The sequence below is a fragment of the Panthera onca genome, chromosome F1 (genome assembly GCF_046562875.1).
Source record: "Panthera onca isolate mPanOnc1 chromosome F1, mPanOnc1 haplotype 2, whole genome shotgun sequence".
NCBI lineage: Eukaryota > Metazoa > Chordata > Mammalia > Carnivora > Felidae > Panthera > Panthera onca.
In genome coordinates this window covers 9,228,541-9,242,908 of record NC_138355.1, presented here as the reverse complement: position 1 = coordinate 9,242,908, position 14,368 = coordinate 9,228,541, and the positions used below count along the sequence as shown (strand labels likewise).

At 37.0% G+C, this 14,368-nt stretch overlaps 1 protein-coding gene across 6 annotated transcripts in view; it reads right to left on the bottom strand.

Moving 5' to 3' along the window:
• The window catches only part of AKT3 (AKT serine/threonine kinase 3), a 305,967-nt gene that overhangs the window by 118,849 nt on the left and 172,750 nt on the right, over window positions 1–14,368 (bottom strand). For all 6 annotated transcript variants that reach the window (XM_078440960.2, XM_078440956.2, XM_078440957.2 and 3 more), the window contains 2 exons: window positions 10,673–10,817; window positions 1,663–1,794 (listed from right to left, as the gene is read on the bottom strand). In XM_078440960.2, the coding sequence (XP_078297086.1) occupies window positions 1,663–1,794; window positions 10,673–10,817 (277 nt within the window). The remainder of the gene's footprint in view (window positions 1–1,662; window positions 1,795–10,672; window positions 10,818–14,368) is intronic.

Below are 14,368 nucleotides of genomic sequence, written 5' to 3'. Positions count from 1 at the left end.
GGCAGAGCCTACTACACTACACTACCTCTGGGAAGATAGCAGTTTAATGAATAATAAGAGTCAGGCACTATACTAAATATCCAAATCCTCAATATTCCTGTCCAGAAATACTTTTTTGTCTTTTAACAAGTAGAATTTTACAAATGAAAAATCCAACGCTTTGTTGGGCTACTCAACATGTACTCAGCACACGTGGCCTCCACCTGGTAACCTCAGTAGTTTCTCTTCCACTGATTCACTGTGATTAAGTGAATACACTACCCTAAAACATTATGAATGTCCCTAAGGGAGCAGTACTCCCCTCAAACTGCTTGTTAAAGGCCATTAGGTGGTAAGATACAAAGCTGGGAAGTGAATCCAGGCCTGCATGACTCCAAGGTCAGTGTTCTTTCCAATACCAGACACAGACTTGTGTACCAGTTGAAATTAAAACAAATGTACAAACACAGGGGAGATGAGGAAACTATACAGCTGACCCCTGCACAACATGGGTTTGAACTGTGCAGGTCCACTTATACGCAGATTGTTTTCAACAAATACCGTACAGTCCTGTGAATGTATTTTCTGTTCCTTAATGATTTTCTTAATAACATTTTCTTTTCTCTAGCTTACTTCATTGTAAGAATACAGTATATAAGTCATATGACATACAAAATATGTTAATGAACTGTTCATGATACCATGAAGGCTTTCAGTCAACCATATACTGTTAGTAGTTAACTTTAGTCAAAAGTTAGATGTGGATTTCTGACTGAGCAGGGAGTCATTCTTAACCTCCATCTTGCTCAACGGTCAATGGTGGTTGCAAATAATGGAAAGTTAAAGTAGTCTATAAAGTACGATAATAATATATATTTAAAAAATTTTTTTATGTTTATTTGTTTTTGAGAGAACCACAGCATGAGCAGGGGGGGGGCAGAGAGAGAGGGAGACACAGAACTCAAAGTGGGCTCCAGGCTCTGTGATGTCAGAACAAAGCCCAACACGGGGCTCAACCTCACAAACCGTGAGATCATGACCTGAGCTAAAGTTGGACGCTTAACCAACTGAGCCACCCAGGAGCCCCTCAATTCAGAACTCTTGAGTGAGGACTAGCATCATTAACATGCTAGTTATCTGTATGGATCTAAGTTACGGAGATGGGGGTTAAGGCCTCCTGAAAGAATTTCAAAGACTACTATTTCTTTTAGTTTTATGATTCCTATATTTTCAAATCTATTAAAGATGCTCTCCCATTCACCATTATATAAGCTGTATAATATATAGGTACAAGTCATCTGTGTTATCCTAATCACTTTTTTATTTAATAATAGAAAATTCAGAATGTTGGGGAAAAACATTAAAAAGCAACACTAAGTATAATCAGTGATATAGGTCACAAATAGACAGTAAAAACATTCCCCCAAACACACATAAATAAATATTTCTATCTCAAGGAAATAAAATACCTTCAGTATACAACTTCCAGATAATATTATAAACTTTTGAAAATGTTAATGTTATAAATAAATATTGATATACAGATACTACCGCAGCAGTAACCAACAATCTACATTTTGGTTACTTAATGGAATTTCTACACTTTAGTCATGTGTATGCATGAACACACATATGTGCATACCATAAGCAAATATTTAGTAATCAACTCTATTAATCAATTACCTTTGCAATAATAACTTCTTTCTTCAGAATCTTCATAGCATAGTATTTTCCACTTGCCTTCTCTCGAACCAAAATAACTTTTCCAAAAGTGCCTTTACCTAGTAGTTTCAAATAGTCAAAATCATTCATTGTCTGAAAAATATAAATTTAAAAAATGTAATATGAAATATTTGATGCAATTCATTTATAAACATATAGGTATATGTTTGTGGTATCTACCCAAAAGTAAATTTTACAAATTTTTAAGCACACTTAAGAAGAATCAGACTGGCAATAGCTACCTCACCAACAATCATGGATGCTAGAAATAATTTAAGCAATTCTCAGATACTAAAGGCAGTAACTGTGAACCTCAAATTCCTCAGCTAGTCAAACTATCAGTCAAGTGTATGAGGAAAGGAAAAATAGAACCATTTTCATTCACTTTCAAGGACTCAAGTTTCTTTTTTTTCTCTTTTTATTGAAGTATAATTAACATAGAGTATTATATTAGTTTCAGTGCACAACACAATGATTCAACAGTTCTATGCACTTCTGAGTGTTCATCAAGGTAAGTGTACTCTTAATCCCCTTCATCTATTTCACCCGTCTTTTCCACCTGCCTTCTCTCTGGCAACCACCAATTTGTTCTCTGTATTTAAGAGTCTGGTTTTTTTTTTTTTTTTCCTCCTTTGTTTGTTCATTTGCTTTATTTCTTAAATTCCACGTATAAATGAATTCATATGGTATTTGTCTTTCTCTGACACTTCATTTAGCACACTACTCTCTAGATCCATCCATGTTGTCGCAAATGGCAAGTTTTCATTATTTTTTATGGCTGAGTAGTATTCCATGGTGTACATATACCACATCTTCTTATCCATCTGTCTATCAATGGACACTTGGCCTCTTTCTATATCTTGGCTATTGTAAAAAATGCTGCAATGAACATAGGGGTGCATCTATCTTTTCAAATAGTGTTTTTGTTTTCTTTGGATAAATACCCAGTAGTGGAATTACTGGATCCTATAATAATTCTATTTTTAATTTTTTGAGAAACTTCCACACTGTTTTCTAAGGACTCAGGTTTTTAAGGACTTGGTAGTGTCACTTTCCCCAAACAACATGATCATCGAAAATGCGCCCCACAAACATTTCCAGATACATGTAAGGAAGCAGTCCTTTTCAGGGAAGCTATCTGAGAATGTACTCAAGCGAAGTAAGGATAGAATCCTAGAAAGTGAAAGATATGTGTATAAGAAATGTTGAAAATAACCTGGATCACAAGGAGAAGAAACCTAAGAAAGTGGCAGTACAAATCTGAGAAAGCAATTGGTGCAATCAGAGCAGAAAGGCAGGGAAGTCTAAGAATGCCTTTAATTAATCTGCCTGTATTCAGTTTCATTTCTCATTCCTAAGGCAGGTGATTCCCGGGATTTTGCCAAGCTGACCTGCTACTTGCTCTTTACAGCCCTCTATATGCACACTTTTCCTGCTCTATGAGCATTCTTCCACAAACTTCCTTAATTTCGATATTGCTTGTGCACCGATGCCTCCCCCCCACCCCCCAGCTTTTTGTCTGTATGGACTTATCTCTTTTTAAAATGCCTTTATTACCATTTTAATGGGCTTTTAAATGGAAGGGGAGATAACTGGATATGCTCAGTTTATCATCTTAAATTTAAATTCAGTTCAGAGGGTTTTATGAATAACAAGTTCAGAATCTGGATTTTATCCTACAGATGATCAGAAGTTATTGAAGATTTTTATATTTTTTCCTGGTTACCACCCATCTGAAGTAAATGTCAAGAATGTCCCAAATCAGTGATCTCAGCTTCTACATTAAGAAACTGAACAAGAGCAAATTAAACTCAAGAGAAATAGAAGGAAATAATGAAGATTAGAGCAGAAATCAATTAAATTTTAAAAAGAAAAAAAAGGAGAGGATCTCTGTGAAACCAAAAGCTGGTTCTTTGAGATGATCAATAAAAATGACAAACCTCTAGCCAGATTGGCCTGGAAAATAAGAACAAGAGACACAAATTAACCAATGTCAGGAATGAGAGAGAGCTGACATCACTACAGATTCTACGGATACTAAAAGGATCACATGGGAATATCATAAACAGCTATAAGCTGCCAACACTATAAAATTGGCAATATACATGAAATGAAAAAATTCCCTGAAAGCCTCAAACTTTCGAAGCCCACTCAAGAAACAGATACCTTGGGGGCGCCTGGGTGGCACAGTCGGTTAAGCGTCCGACTTCAGCCAGGTCACGATCTCGCGGTCCGTGAGTTCGAGCCCCGCGTCAGGCTCTGGGCTGATGGCTCGGAGCCTGGAGCCTGTTTCCGATTCTGTGTCTCCCTCTCTCTCTGCCCCTCCCCCGTTCATGCTCTGTCTCTCTCTGTCCCAAAAATAAATTAAAAAAAAAAAAAAAAAAAGTTGAAAAAAAAAAAAAAAAAAGAAACAGATACCTTGATAGCCCTATGTTTACTAAGGAAATTGAATTTGTGGTCAAAAACCTCTCCACAAAGAAAACTCTAGGGCTAGATGGTTTCACTGCTGAATTTTATAAACATTTAAGGAAGAAATGATACCAATTCTATGTATACGCCTAAAGAAGAAAGTTGAGAAAAAGGGAATACTTCCCAATTAATTCCATAAGGCCATCATTACCCTGATTATCAAAACCAGACAAAAACATTACAAGAAAGCTACAGACCAATATTCCTCATGTACATGACATGTAAAAATTCTAAGTTTTAGAAACAAATGCCTATATTCCCTTTCAAGTTTATTTGCTGTCTATAATTTTGAAAATTTTTCCAAATGTCAAATTATAATGTCTTAATCATTCAAAAATATCTTTAGTTCAAGGGGCGCCTGGGTGGCTCAGTCAGTTAAGCGTCCAACTCTTGTTTTAGGCTCAGGTCATGATGTCATGGTTTGTGAGATCAAGCCCTGCATCAGGCTATGTGCTGACAGCATCGAGCCTCCTTGGGATTCTCTCTCTCTCTTTGCCCCTCCCCTGCTCTCTCTCTCTCTCTCAAAAAAAAAAAAAAAAAAAAAAAAAAAAAAGGCAGGGGGGCACCTGGGGGGCTCAGTCAATTGAGAATCTGACTTCGGCTCAGGTCATGATCTTGCAGTTTGTGAGTTTGAGCCCCGTTTCAGGCTCTCTGCTGACAGCTCAGAGCCTGGAGCCTGCTTCAGATTCTGTGTCTCCCTCTCTCTGCCCCTTCCCTGCTCATGCTCTGTCTCTCTCTGTCTCTCAAAAATGAATAAACGTTAAAAAAAACAAAAAACAAAAAACACTAGTTCAAAAGAAAAGTAGCAAAATGTATCAGGGAAAATAGCAAAGTACATTTATCAATTTAACGAAAAATCAAACATGTGGCACTAAATATACAGAATATAGTTAACAAAGTTCGTGTCATTTGAATAACAGGTAGTATTAAGAAACTGTGTTTTCATTAAGATTTTTCCAAATCAAGGAGTACTATATGACCACAAAGCTATCTGTGCTAGGTGGTCTCCAACGATGGCACCACTAAGTCCCCTGACTCCCTATACGCACATTCTTCTCATGAAGAGATAGACTCAACTTTCCCTCTCCCTGGGCCAGCCTTGTGTCCTGCTTTGAACACAGAATATGACCAAAGTGATAACATGCCAGTTCAGGTCCAGCCTTTAAATCTGGCAGCTTGTGTTTTCACCTCCTGGAAAAGTCGTAACTGAAAGCCAGCTTTCATGCCATAAGGAAGTCTAGACTATCTTCTGGGGAAAGGGGCCACGTAGAAAGAACCTGGATGATGAGACACCATATGCTAAGAGATCACATGGAGAAGAACCAAGTATCCAGAAATGTGAGAAAGTCTTTCTTGGATTTTCCAGCCTGGCCAATGTGCTAACACTGAATGCAACTGTTTGGGAGATCCATGGGAGACCCGTAGAACTGCCCACACAAACTGCAAAATCATGAGATATATACTGAAATACACTGTTATTGTTTTAATGTTAAACTTGGGTAGTTTAATTCCATGGCAATAACGAGTTGAGAGCTGTTATTCTCATAACTAGGCTATGATGTTATTTTTTGCTCAAAGCTTCATCTGAGCAGTACCCTCCTCAATTTTTAGCTAAATGCACTGAAAAATCATACTTCCTGCATCCTATTATTAAATATCACATAAATGGAAACTGAATTCTTAGGGATAAAAATCAGAAAAGAGTTTGTAAATTGCCTTATGGCATTTCCAGATGAAAAGCACTATGTAATTATATTGCTACATTCCTTAAGATTGCAATTCTTAGAGAAAAGGAGGTTTAAAGTATAATACTCCTATCTTTATATTTCACAGTTTGACTGCCAACCTTAAAAAAAGAGAATTTGCATGGAAATTAATATTAGTAAAAGCATTCTATGTGATAAAATCAGAAACAGTTCCATATTTTGACAAAACTTCAGAAAACTTAAAAAGCATCTTCGATACCAAATGCTCACGTTCAGCACGGTACACACAGTAATTACCTAGTCTTTATAAGTGAAATGTAACCTATTACAAAATGTTTTCCTCTTTTCAATGGTGTTAAGGGAAAAATTCAGTAAGATTTTAATAAAAGATGAGAGCATGGATACTCTGCAGAAAAGTTAATCCTCTAAAACCCAATCCCCAAAATCCATTAAGCAAATATCTTACATAGTGACACTCTTTTCTTCCACGTCAATGTGGCCGTTTTAGGTTAAGAGATGCATGGGCACACATAACAAATGCTTTGTAAGTGTATTCAAATACACACTAGAATGTAAGAGAGAGACTAACTGTATACTTCAAAATTCGGGCTAAAGAATATGACTATGTAACTGAAGATGAATACAAGAAACCACTCAGAAGAGAATACAGATGTTTTAACATATTTGGTCCAAGAGAATAACTTCCACAATTGCAATGTTACGAGCCGAACCAAACAAAGCCCCATGGGGTACTAAGCAAAAAGGGGGGGCGCTCTCAAAAGATCCACCTCTTTGTCCTGCCAACCTCTCCACCACTGATGAGGCCGCTGCTCCCTCTCTGGATAGGCAGGGGGGGATCATGTGATTTCTGCAGGTCACACGGAAACTTCTTTTCTTCACTCTGCCTCCACATGCCAGCCATTGCTTTGAGTTAGTGTAGCCAGGCATTAGGTGACACAACTCCAAGAACTGGAGCCAGACTTAATGGGAAGGTAGACCATATTGCTTCTGCTTTCTACCAACTCAGGAGATGGTAAGTAGCCACCCTTGGAGAGGCCTACACTGGTCACTGAAAAATGAAGCCGAACACGGGGTGCCTGGGCGGATCAGTCGGTGAAGCGTCCAACTCTTGGTTTCACCTCAGGTCATGATCTCGTGGTTTTGTGAGGTCGAGTCCAACATCAGGCTCTGTGCTGGCAGCATGCAGCCTGTTTAGGATTCTCTCTCTCTGCCTCTCCCTCTGCCCTAATCCCACTCACGCTCTGTCTCTAAATAAATATACTTAAAAAAAAAAACTGAGCAGAACTCTGACTCTCATTTGGCCTTTTATGCTGTGCCCCTTCGCATATCTGACAGGGTCTAGGGAATGGCCACTTGGCAGACCAAGAGTAGGCACTTCTAGTCCTCCAATCAAATTCTTTTGAAAGACCATCTTTTCGCTTAAACACAGAACCACCAATAAATCTGATTATGAGGCCCTCTGCTTCTTTCCCACCACCCAGTATCTTTCCCTAAGGGACTCTTCACCTCAGGTGGCAGGTTTTGGGCAATACTCTGCCACTAAGAGAAGTGACCATCTGTCTGCTTGAGACAAGAGAAAATAGTCGCGACAATTCTCAGCAGAGCTACCACAATTAGTAGCTAGTCTCTTCATCCTGTCACTCGTTTTTCAAAAAGCAAACGACGAAGAAAACGGACACGGTAAACTATGAGAAAGGTGTTATTTCAGAATATCTGTGTTTACAGTTTGAAATGAAAAATCATCTGAACTTCTACCATTCTTTTTATGATACCGGAGCCACGTAAAGGATGTAGTTTTAGGGAACTGGGGAAGTGACAGTACTATTTAATCCTTTTTAACCAAATTGTTAGAAACATCACAGAATAGTGGTGCACAGGTTCTATCTTTTTTTTCATTCTTTGTTACTTAAAACAGTTTCATACTATTTCATTTAAGATGAAATTAAATAAAAAAGAACAATGGAAATCAGATATAGGTCAAATAAGTCAATGGATCCCCCCATTTTCAAAATACTTTTGACTGTATCAATTTTCAATTTTGGAGACCCAGTTTCAGTGAGAGTTTTCTTAGAGAATCTGCTTTAAAAACCTTACTTTCGGGGCACCTGGGTGGCTCAGTCGGTTAAGCTTCCAACTTCGGCTCAGGTCACGGTTCGTGGGTTTGAGCCCCACGATGGGCTCTGTGCTGACAGGTCCGAGCCTGAAGCCTGCTTTGGAGTCTGTCTCCCTCTCTCTCTCTCTGCCCCTCCCCAGTTTGCATTCTCTCTCTCTCAAAAATAAATACACATTGAAAAAAAATTTTAAACCTCACTTTCTACCACTATTTTGTAATTTTAAAATTCTACTGGTTTTCCCAAGAGTTCGCTGTATAAAATGAAATACTGAAACACTGAGTAAGTGCAACAGCTTGACATAATATTTTGAGAAACTGACTACAATTGTAAGGGAGAATATCTAATTTTGTTCTCTAATATAATTTGGTCATGTAATGAGTATAAATAATTATAGTGATTATAAAGGCTCAAGATATATCAATCAATAAGTTGCACACTGAAGTTATACAGTGTAGAATTGGAAGTCCTTACATGCTTGAAAAAGATATTTAATTTATCTCAATGTCAGATGAATCACTGTAAAATGGGGGTAATAATGGTAACTACCTCATATGATATTTGTGAGGATTAAATGAGATAATACATATAAAAGTACTTCTGAGAGCATAGCACAAAATAAACTTCTAATAAGCATTTACAAGTGATAATTAGTGAAGGTGATGAATTCTAAGATAATCTGCACTTGTAACGGCAAAATGAGAAAACTGCATTGTGCTTTTATGATGATTTATAAACAGCCTTACCAGAAAAAAAAATCTCCATACTTTTCCATTTTTACATCTTTGAAAACATTTGTCTCTCTTCATTCAAAATTCTCTGGTTAAGTTTCCATATTCATTTCCAAATTCTCTCATCCATCAGTAACAGTATTTCTCGTTAGGGTGTTATAAACTCCCCACTTTCAACCAGGAACTGCCCCAACAGCAGCTTTTTAGTAACATGGGTTGTTAAGCAGAGTTTTAGCAATTCTACAGACTTAGAGTATAGCTAGTATCATCTGGGGTAGTTTATAATTCAAAGGATGAGATTAACTGGGATCTGATTTTAAATTTATGAGCACAGTCAAATTTTACATTCATCGCGTACATATGCACATGGATGTGCAGAAGCAGCTTTCTTATCTCTGAGTATCAGGTGAGGAAAACTACATTGTGGGGTTTTTTTGTTTTTGTTTTTTGCAATGACTGAAGAACCAGGTAGGCGTTAAGGGATTCACTTCAACTAACAAACAGAGTATAAGTCTTCAATGAAGACACCACTTTTGGCCAAGATCAAGCATAGAATATTACTGTAATTAGAACAGAAATTTCAGGGGCACCTGGTGCCTCAGTGGGTTAAGTTTCTGACTCTTGATTTTGGCTCAGGTCATCTTCTCACAGTCCCGTGCTGGGCTCTGCACTGACAGCGTGGAGCCTGCATGGGAATCTCTCTCTCCCTCTATCTCTGCCCCTCTCCTGCTTGCACTCTCTCAAAATCAATATAATAAACTTTAAAAAACAAACAAACAGAAATTTCAGAAAAGGAGAGAATAATTAATGAGCCATAGGTTGTGACAGTGTAACTTCATCAAGTTCACACGTGTAGCAGGTGGGAAAAGGAGGATTTGAACTCAAGCAGTCTAACGCCAAAAGAGTTCTTCATCGTTATGCTAATAGCAAATTACATGGGTAATTACATTAAAAATTAGTGTTCTCGGGGCGCCTGGGTGGCGCAGTCGGTTAAGCGTCCGACTTCAGCCAGGTCACGATCTTGCGGTCCGTGAGTTCGAGCCCCGCGTCGGGCTCTGGGCTGATGGCTCGGAGCCTGGAGCCTGTTTCAATTCTGTGTCTCCCTCTCTCTCTGCCCCTCCCCCGTTCATGCTCTGTCTCTCTCTGTCCCAAAAATAAATAAAAAACGTTGAAAAAAAAAAAAAAAATTAGTGTTCTCCTACATCAAGATGAAATTTACAATTTATTATAACAAATACATTCTAACACGATAAATGGCACGTTCATTTACTTTGAACACTGAGACCTTTAGATTAATCCTAAAATACCATTTTCACACAAGGAAGTTGCTTTTCAATTTTCTGTAGCAATGAAAAACATAATTTATAATTTCCATCAATCTCTAAATTGGCATTTATTAATCTGGAGCACTCAGGGAAGGAAAGTCTGTTTCCCTCACTGGCTCAGGAGCAGCCATTAAAATAAAAACTATTATTTCCAAGACTATTTGCGTTCCCGCTGATACTCATAAGGCTGGGGCTTCAGGTAGGAAGCACACTACAACCGTTTCTGCTTCTGCTCTCAGAGCGTACAAAATAAATACCACATGGAACAGGACCCAATCATTAGGGAAAACATTATTTCCAAGTTCTAAAATGGTATTAAAAACAATAAGAGGAAAATGCAAATTATAAACCAGCATGATGGCACTTCAGTCAACAACGACCTGAGAAGCCCTATCAGCAGTCAGTGCGAAGTGCTGAACCACGAAAATGACGTTTGAATTACTTGGTTTTAAACGATGACAGGTATTTCAGATTTACCTGGATAAACACCACCCTCACCCATATAGTTGTACCGGCCAACACGTTTTACAAATGGCAATTTTTAGTGTGTTTCCTTCCACACGCGTAAGTGCCGTGCCTGAGTAGGGGAATAAGATACTATTTTCTACCTTTCTTTTATGATGGGTTGTGGAAGCGTCCATCTCTTCCTCCCCTATGTTATCAATTTGTGAAGTTGGACTGCAATTCATTCTCTCCTCTTCTTGTCTCTGAAGTCTGTCTGCTACAGCCTGAATAGCTTCTGTCCACTCTTCCCTATAAAAACAAGTACAATTTCCCATTAATGAAGAAGGGTAAATGAATCAAATATGTCCCTTTTGTAAAATATGACATTAACACAAATAAAGTCTACTCCAGGATAATACCCCCACATACACATAAACATATCTTCTCACCCTTACTCAAAGGTGAAATTAATCCCCAAAGCATTTAACATTATAGACCTTAGGGTTGGTTGTAGGAGCATTTATTTAAATGTATATTTTCAAAAAAAGGAAAGAACTATAAGAAAATTCAGTTAAAATTCTTTAAAAGTACAATTAAATTTTATTGCCTATAAACATCTTTCCATAAGGCAAATTGACCCCCAAAAGCTTGCTGCACCTTGAAAAACTTTTTTGTCTAGCTATTGTTTAGTTCATCATTGAAATAGTCAAGATCTTTACCGTCGTCCAATATAAGTTCTAAGAAAAGGTTTTCAAAGCCAAAGCCTTCAACTGTTCCCAAATCACAGAGAAGTTTTTTTTTTTTTAAAATAGCCATAGTTCATACGTAAGACAGTAAGTCTCAGGAGCTCTAATTGACAGCTGTGTTATCAGATCAAGAATCATGTCTTTCCATATAAGTTTTTAAGGCAGTGTGTCAGTTTCTTAAAACAAAGTCTACGAGAATTTTGAGTCAAACTGTCTTAAATCTATAGACCAATTCCGGGGAAATTACTATCTCAAAAAATTAAATTTTCCAATCCATAAGCATGGTGTATTTCTACGTTTATTTAGCTCTTTAATTTCCCAATGCAATCTGTGACTTTCTGTGAAAAGGTCTTGCATATTTTAAATTGAATTCCTTCCGAAGTACTCTATTTTTAAAAATGTTAGTTTTCATTGAAATATATTTGACATACGGTATTATATTAGTTTTAGGTGTACAACATAGCTATTCAACACTTACATGCAACATGAAATGCTCACCACGTAAGTGTGGTAAGTGTAATTACCATCTGTCACCACACAAAGTTATTACAGTACTACTGGTTATATCTGCTATGCCTTATTTTACACCCCCGTGACTTATTTTATAACTGGAAGTTTGCATTTCTTAAACCCCTTCACCTATTTTGCCCATTATCCCATACCTTTCCCTTCTGGCAACCACCAGTTTGTTTTCTGTATTTATGAGTCTGTTTGTGGTTTTATATGTTCATTTGTTTTGGTTTTTAGAATCCACATATAAGTGAAAGTACATGGTACTTGTCTTTCTCTGACTTATTTCACTTAGCATAATACCCTCTATGTTCATTCATGTCACAAATGGCAAGATTTCATTCATTTTTATGGATGAAGAGAAATATATCACATCTTCTTTATCCATTCATCTGTGGACGGACACTGAGATTGCTTCCATACCTTGGTTATTGTAAATGCTGCGTAAACACTGGGAGATATATTCAATCTTATTGAATTAGTGTTTTCATTTTCTTTGGGCAAATACCCAGAAGAATTACTGCATCATATGGTATTTCTATTTTTAATTTTTATAGGAACCTTCATACTATTTTCCATAGTGACTGCACCACGTTACATTCCCACCAACAGTGCACGAGTGTTCCCTTTTCTCCACATCTTCACTAACACCTGATATTTCTTCTGATACTAACCATCTGACAGGTTATATCTCATTGAGGTGATATCTCATTGTGGTTTTAATTTGCATTTCCCTGATGATGAGTGATATTTAGCATCATTTCATGTGTCTGTTGGCCATTTGTATGTCTTCTTGGGAAAAATGTCTATTTAAGCCCTTTGCCCATTTTTTATTGCCCCAAATTATTTGTTGTTTTTTTTTTTGTTTTTTTTTTTTTGTTTTTTTTGGCTTTGAGATGTGTGAGTTCTTTATATATCTTGGATATTAACCCTTTATCAGATATCTCATTTGTAAATATCCTCTCTGATCCAGTAGGTTCCCTTTTCATTTTGTTGATTATTTCCTTTACAAAAGCATGTTAGTTTGATGCAGTTATAATTGTTTATTTTTGATTTTGTTGCCCTTGCCTTAGAAAACAGATTTAAAAAAAAAATACTGCTAGAACCACTATCCAAACGTTTACTACTTATGTTTTCTTTTAAGGGCTTTATAATTTCAGGTCTTATATTTAGATATTTATTCCAGTTTATTTTTGCATATGATGTAAAAAAAAAAAGTGGTCCAGTTTCATTCTTTTGCATGTAGCTTTCCAGTTTTCCCAGCACCATTTACTGAAGAAACTGTCTTTCCCCACTGTATACTCTAGCATATTTTGTCATAGATAAAATGTTCTATTCCATTGATCAATGTGTCTATTTTGTTGCCACTCCCAAACTGTTTTCCTTATCATAGCTTTCTAGTATAACTTGAAATACAATTTTGTGATACCTCTAGCTTTGGCTATTCAGGGTCTTTTGTATTGCCATACAAATTTCAGCATTATTGTTTCAGTTCTGTGAAAAGATTATCTGTACATTGCTTTGGGTAGTATAAACATTTTAATAATATTAATTTTTCCAATCCATGAACATGGCATATCTTTCTAATTATTCGTGTCACCTTCAACTTCTTTCATCAGTGTCTTACAGTTTTCAGAGTGCAGGTTTTCACCTCCTAGGTTAAAGTTATTCTTTTTGAATTAATTGTAAATGGGATTCTTTTAACATTTATTAATTTTTGAGCGACAGAGACAGAGTATGAGCGGTGGAGGGGGAAAGAGTGAGAGGGAAACAGAATCCAAAACAGGCTCCAGGCTCTGAGCTGTCAGCACAGAGCCCGATGTGGGGCTTGAACTCATGAACCATGAGATCATGACCTGAGCCAAAGTCGGACACTTAACTGACTGAGCCACCCAGGCACCTCAAATGGGATTACTTTCTCTTTTTGATAGTTTCTTATAAGTGCATAAAAATGCAAGAGATTTCTGTATATTAATTTTGTATCCTGCAACTTTACTGAATTCATTTATTAGTTCTTATAGTTTTCTTGGTAGAGTTTTAGGGTTTTCTATATATATAATATCATTCACCTACAAACAATGAGTTTTACTTCTTCCTTGCCAATTTAGATGCCTTTTTTTTTTTCCCCCCTTGTCTGACTACTGGAGCTAACACTTCCAGCATAATGTTGATTAAAAGTTGTGAGACCGGACATCCTGGTCTTGCCCCTGATGTTAAAGTAAACGCTTTCAAATTTTCACCATCAAGTATGATGTTAGCTGTGGGTTTGTCATATATAGACTTTAATATGTTGAGGTACAATCCCTCTATGCCCACTTTGTTGAGTGTGAATGGAGTTGTGTTTTATCAAATGCTTTTTCTGCATCTATGGAGATGATCAGAAGATTTTTATCCTGCATTTTGTTAAGGTGCTGTATCACACTGACTGATATGTGGATACAAAATCATCCTTGAACCCCTGGAATAAATCCTACTTGACCACAGGGAATGATCCTTTTAATGTATTTTGAATGTGGCGTGCCAAAACTTTGTGACAATTTTGTGTTTATGTTCATCAGAGATATCGGCCTATAATTTTCTTTTTGTCGTGTATTTGTCTGGTTT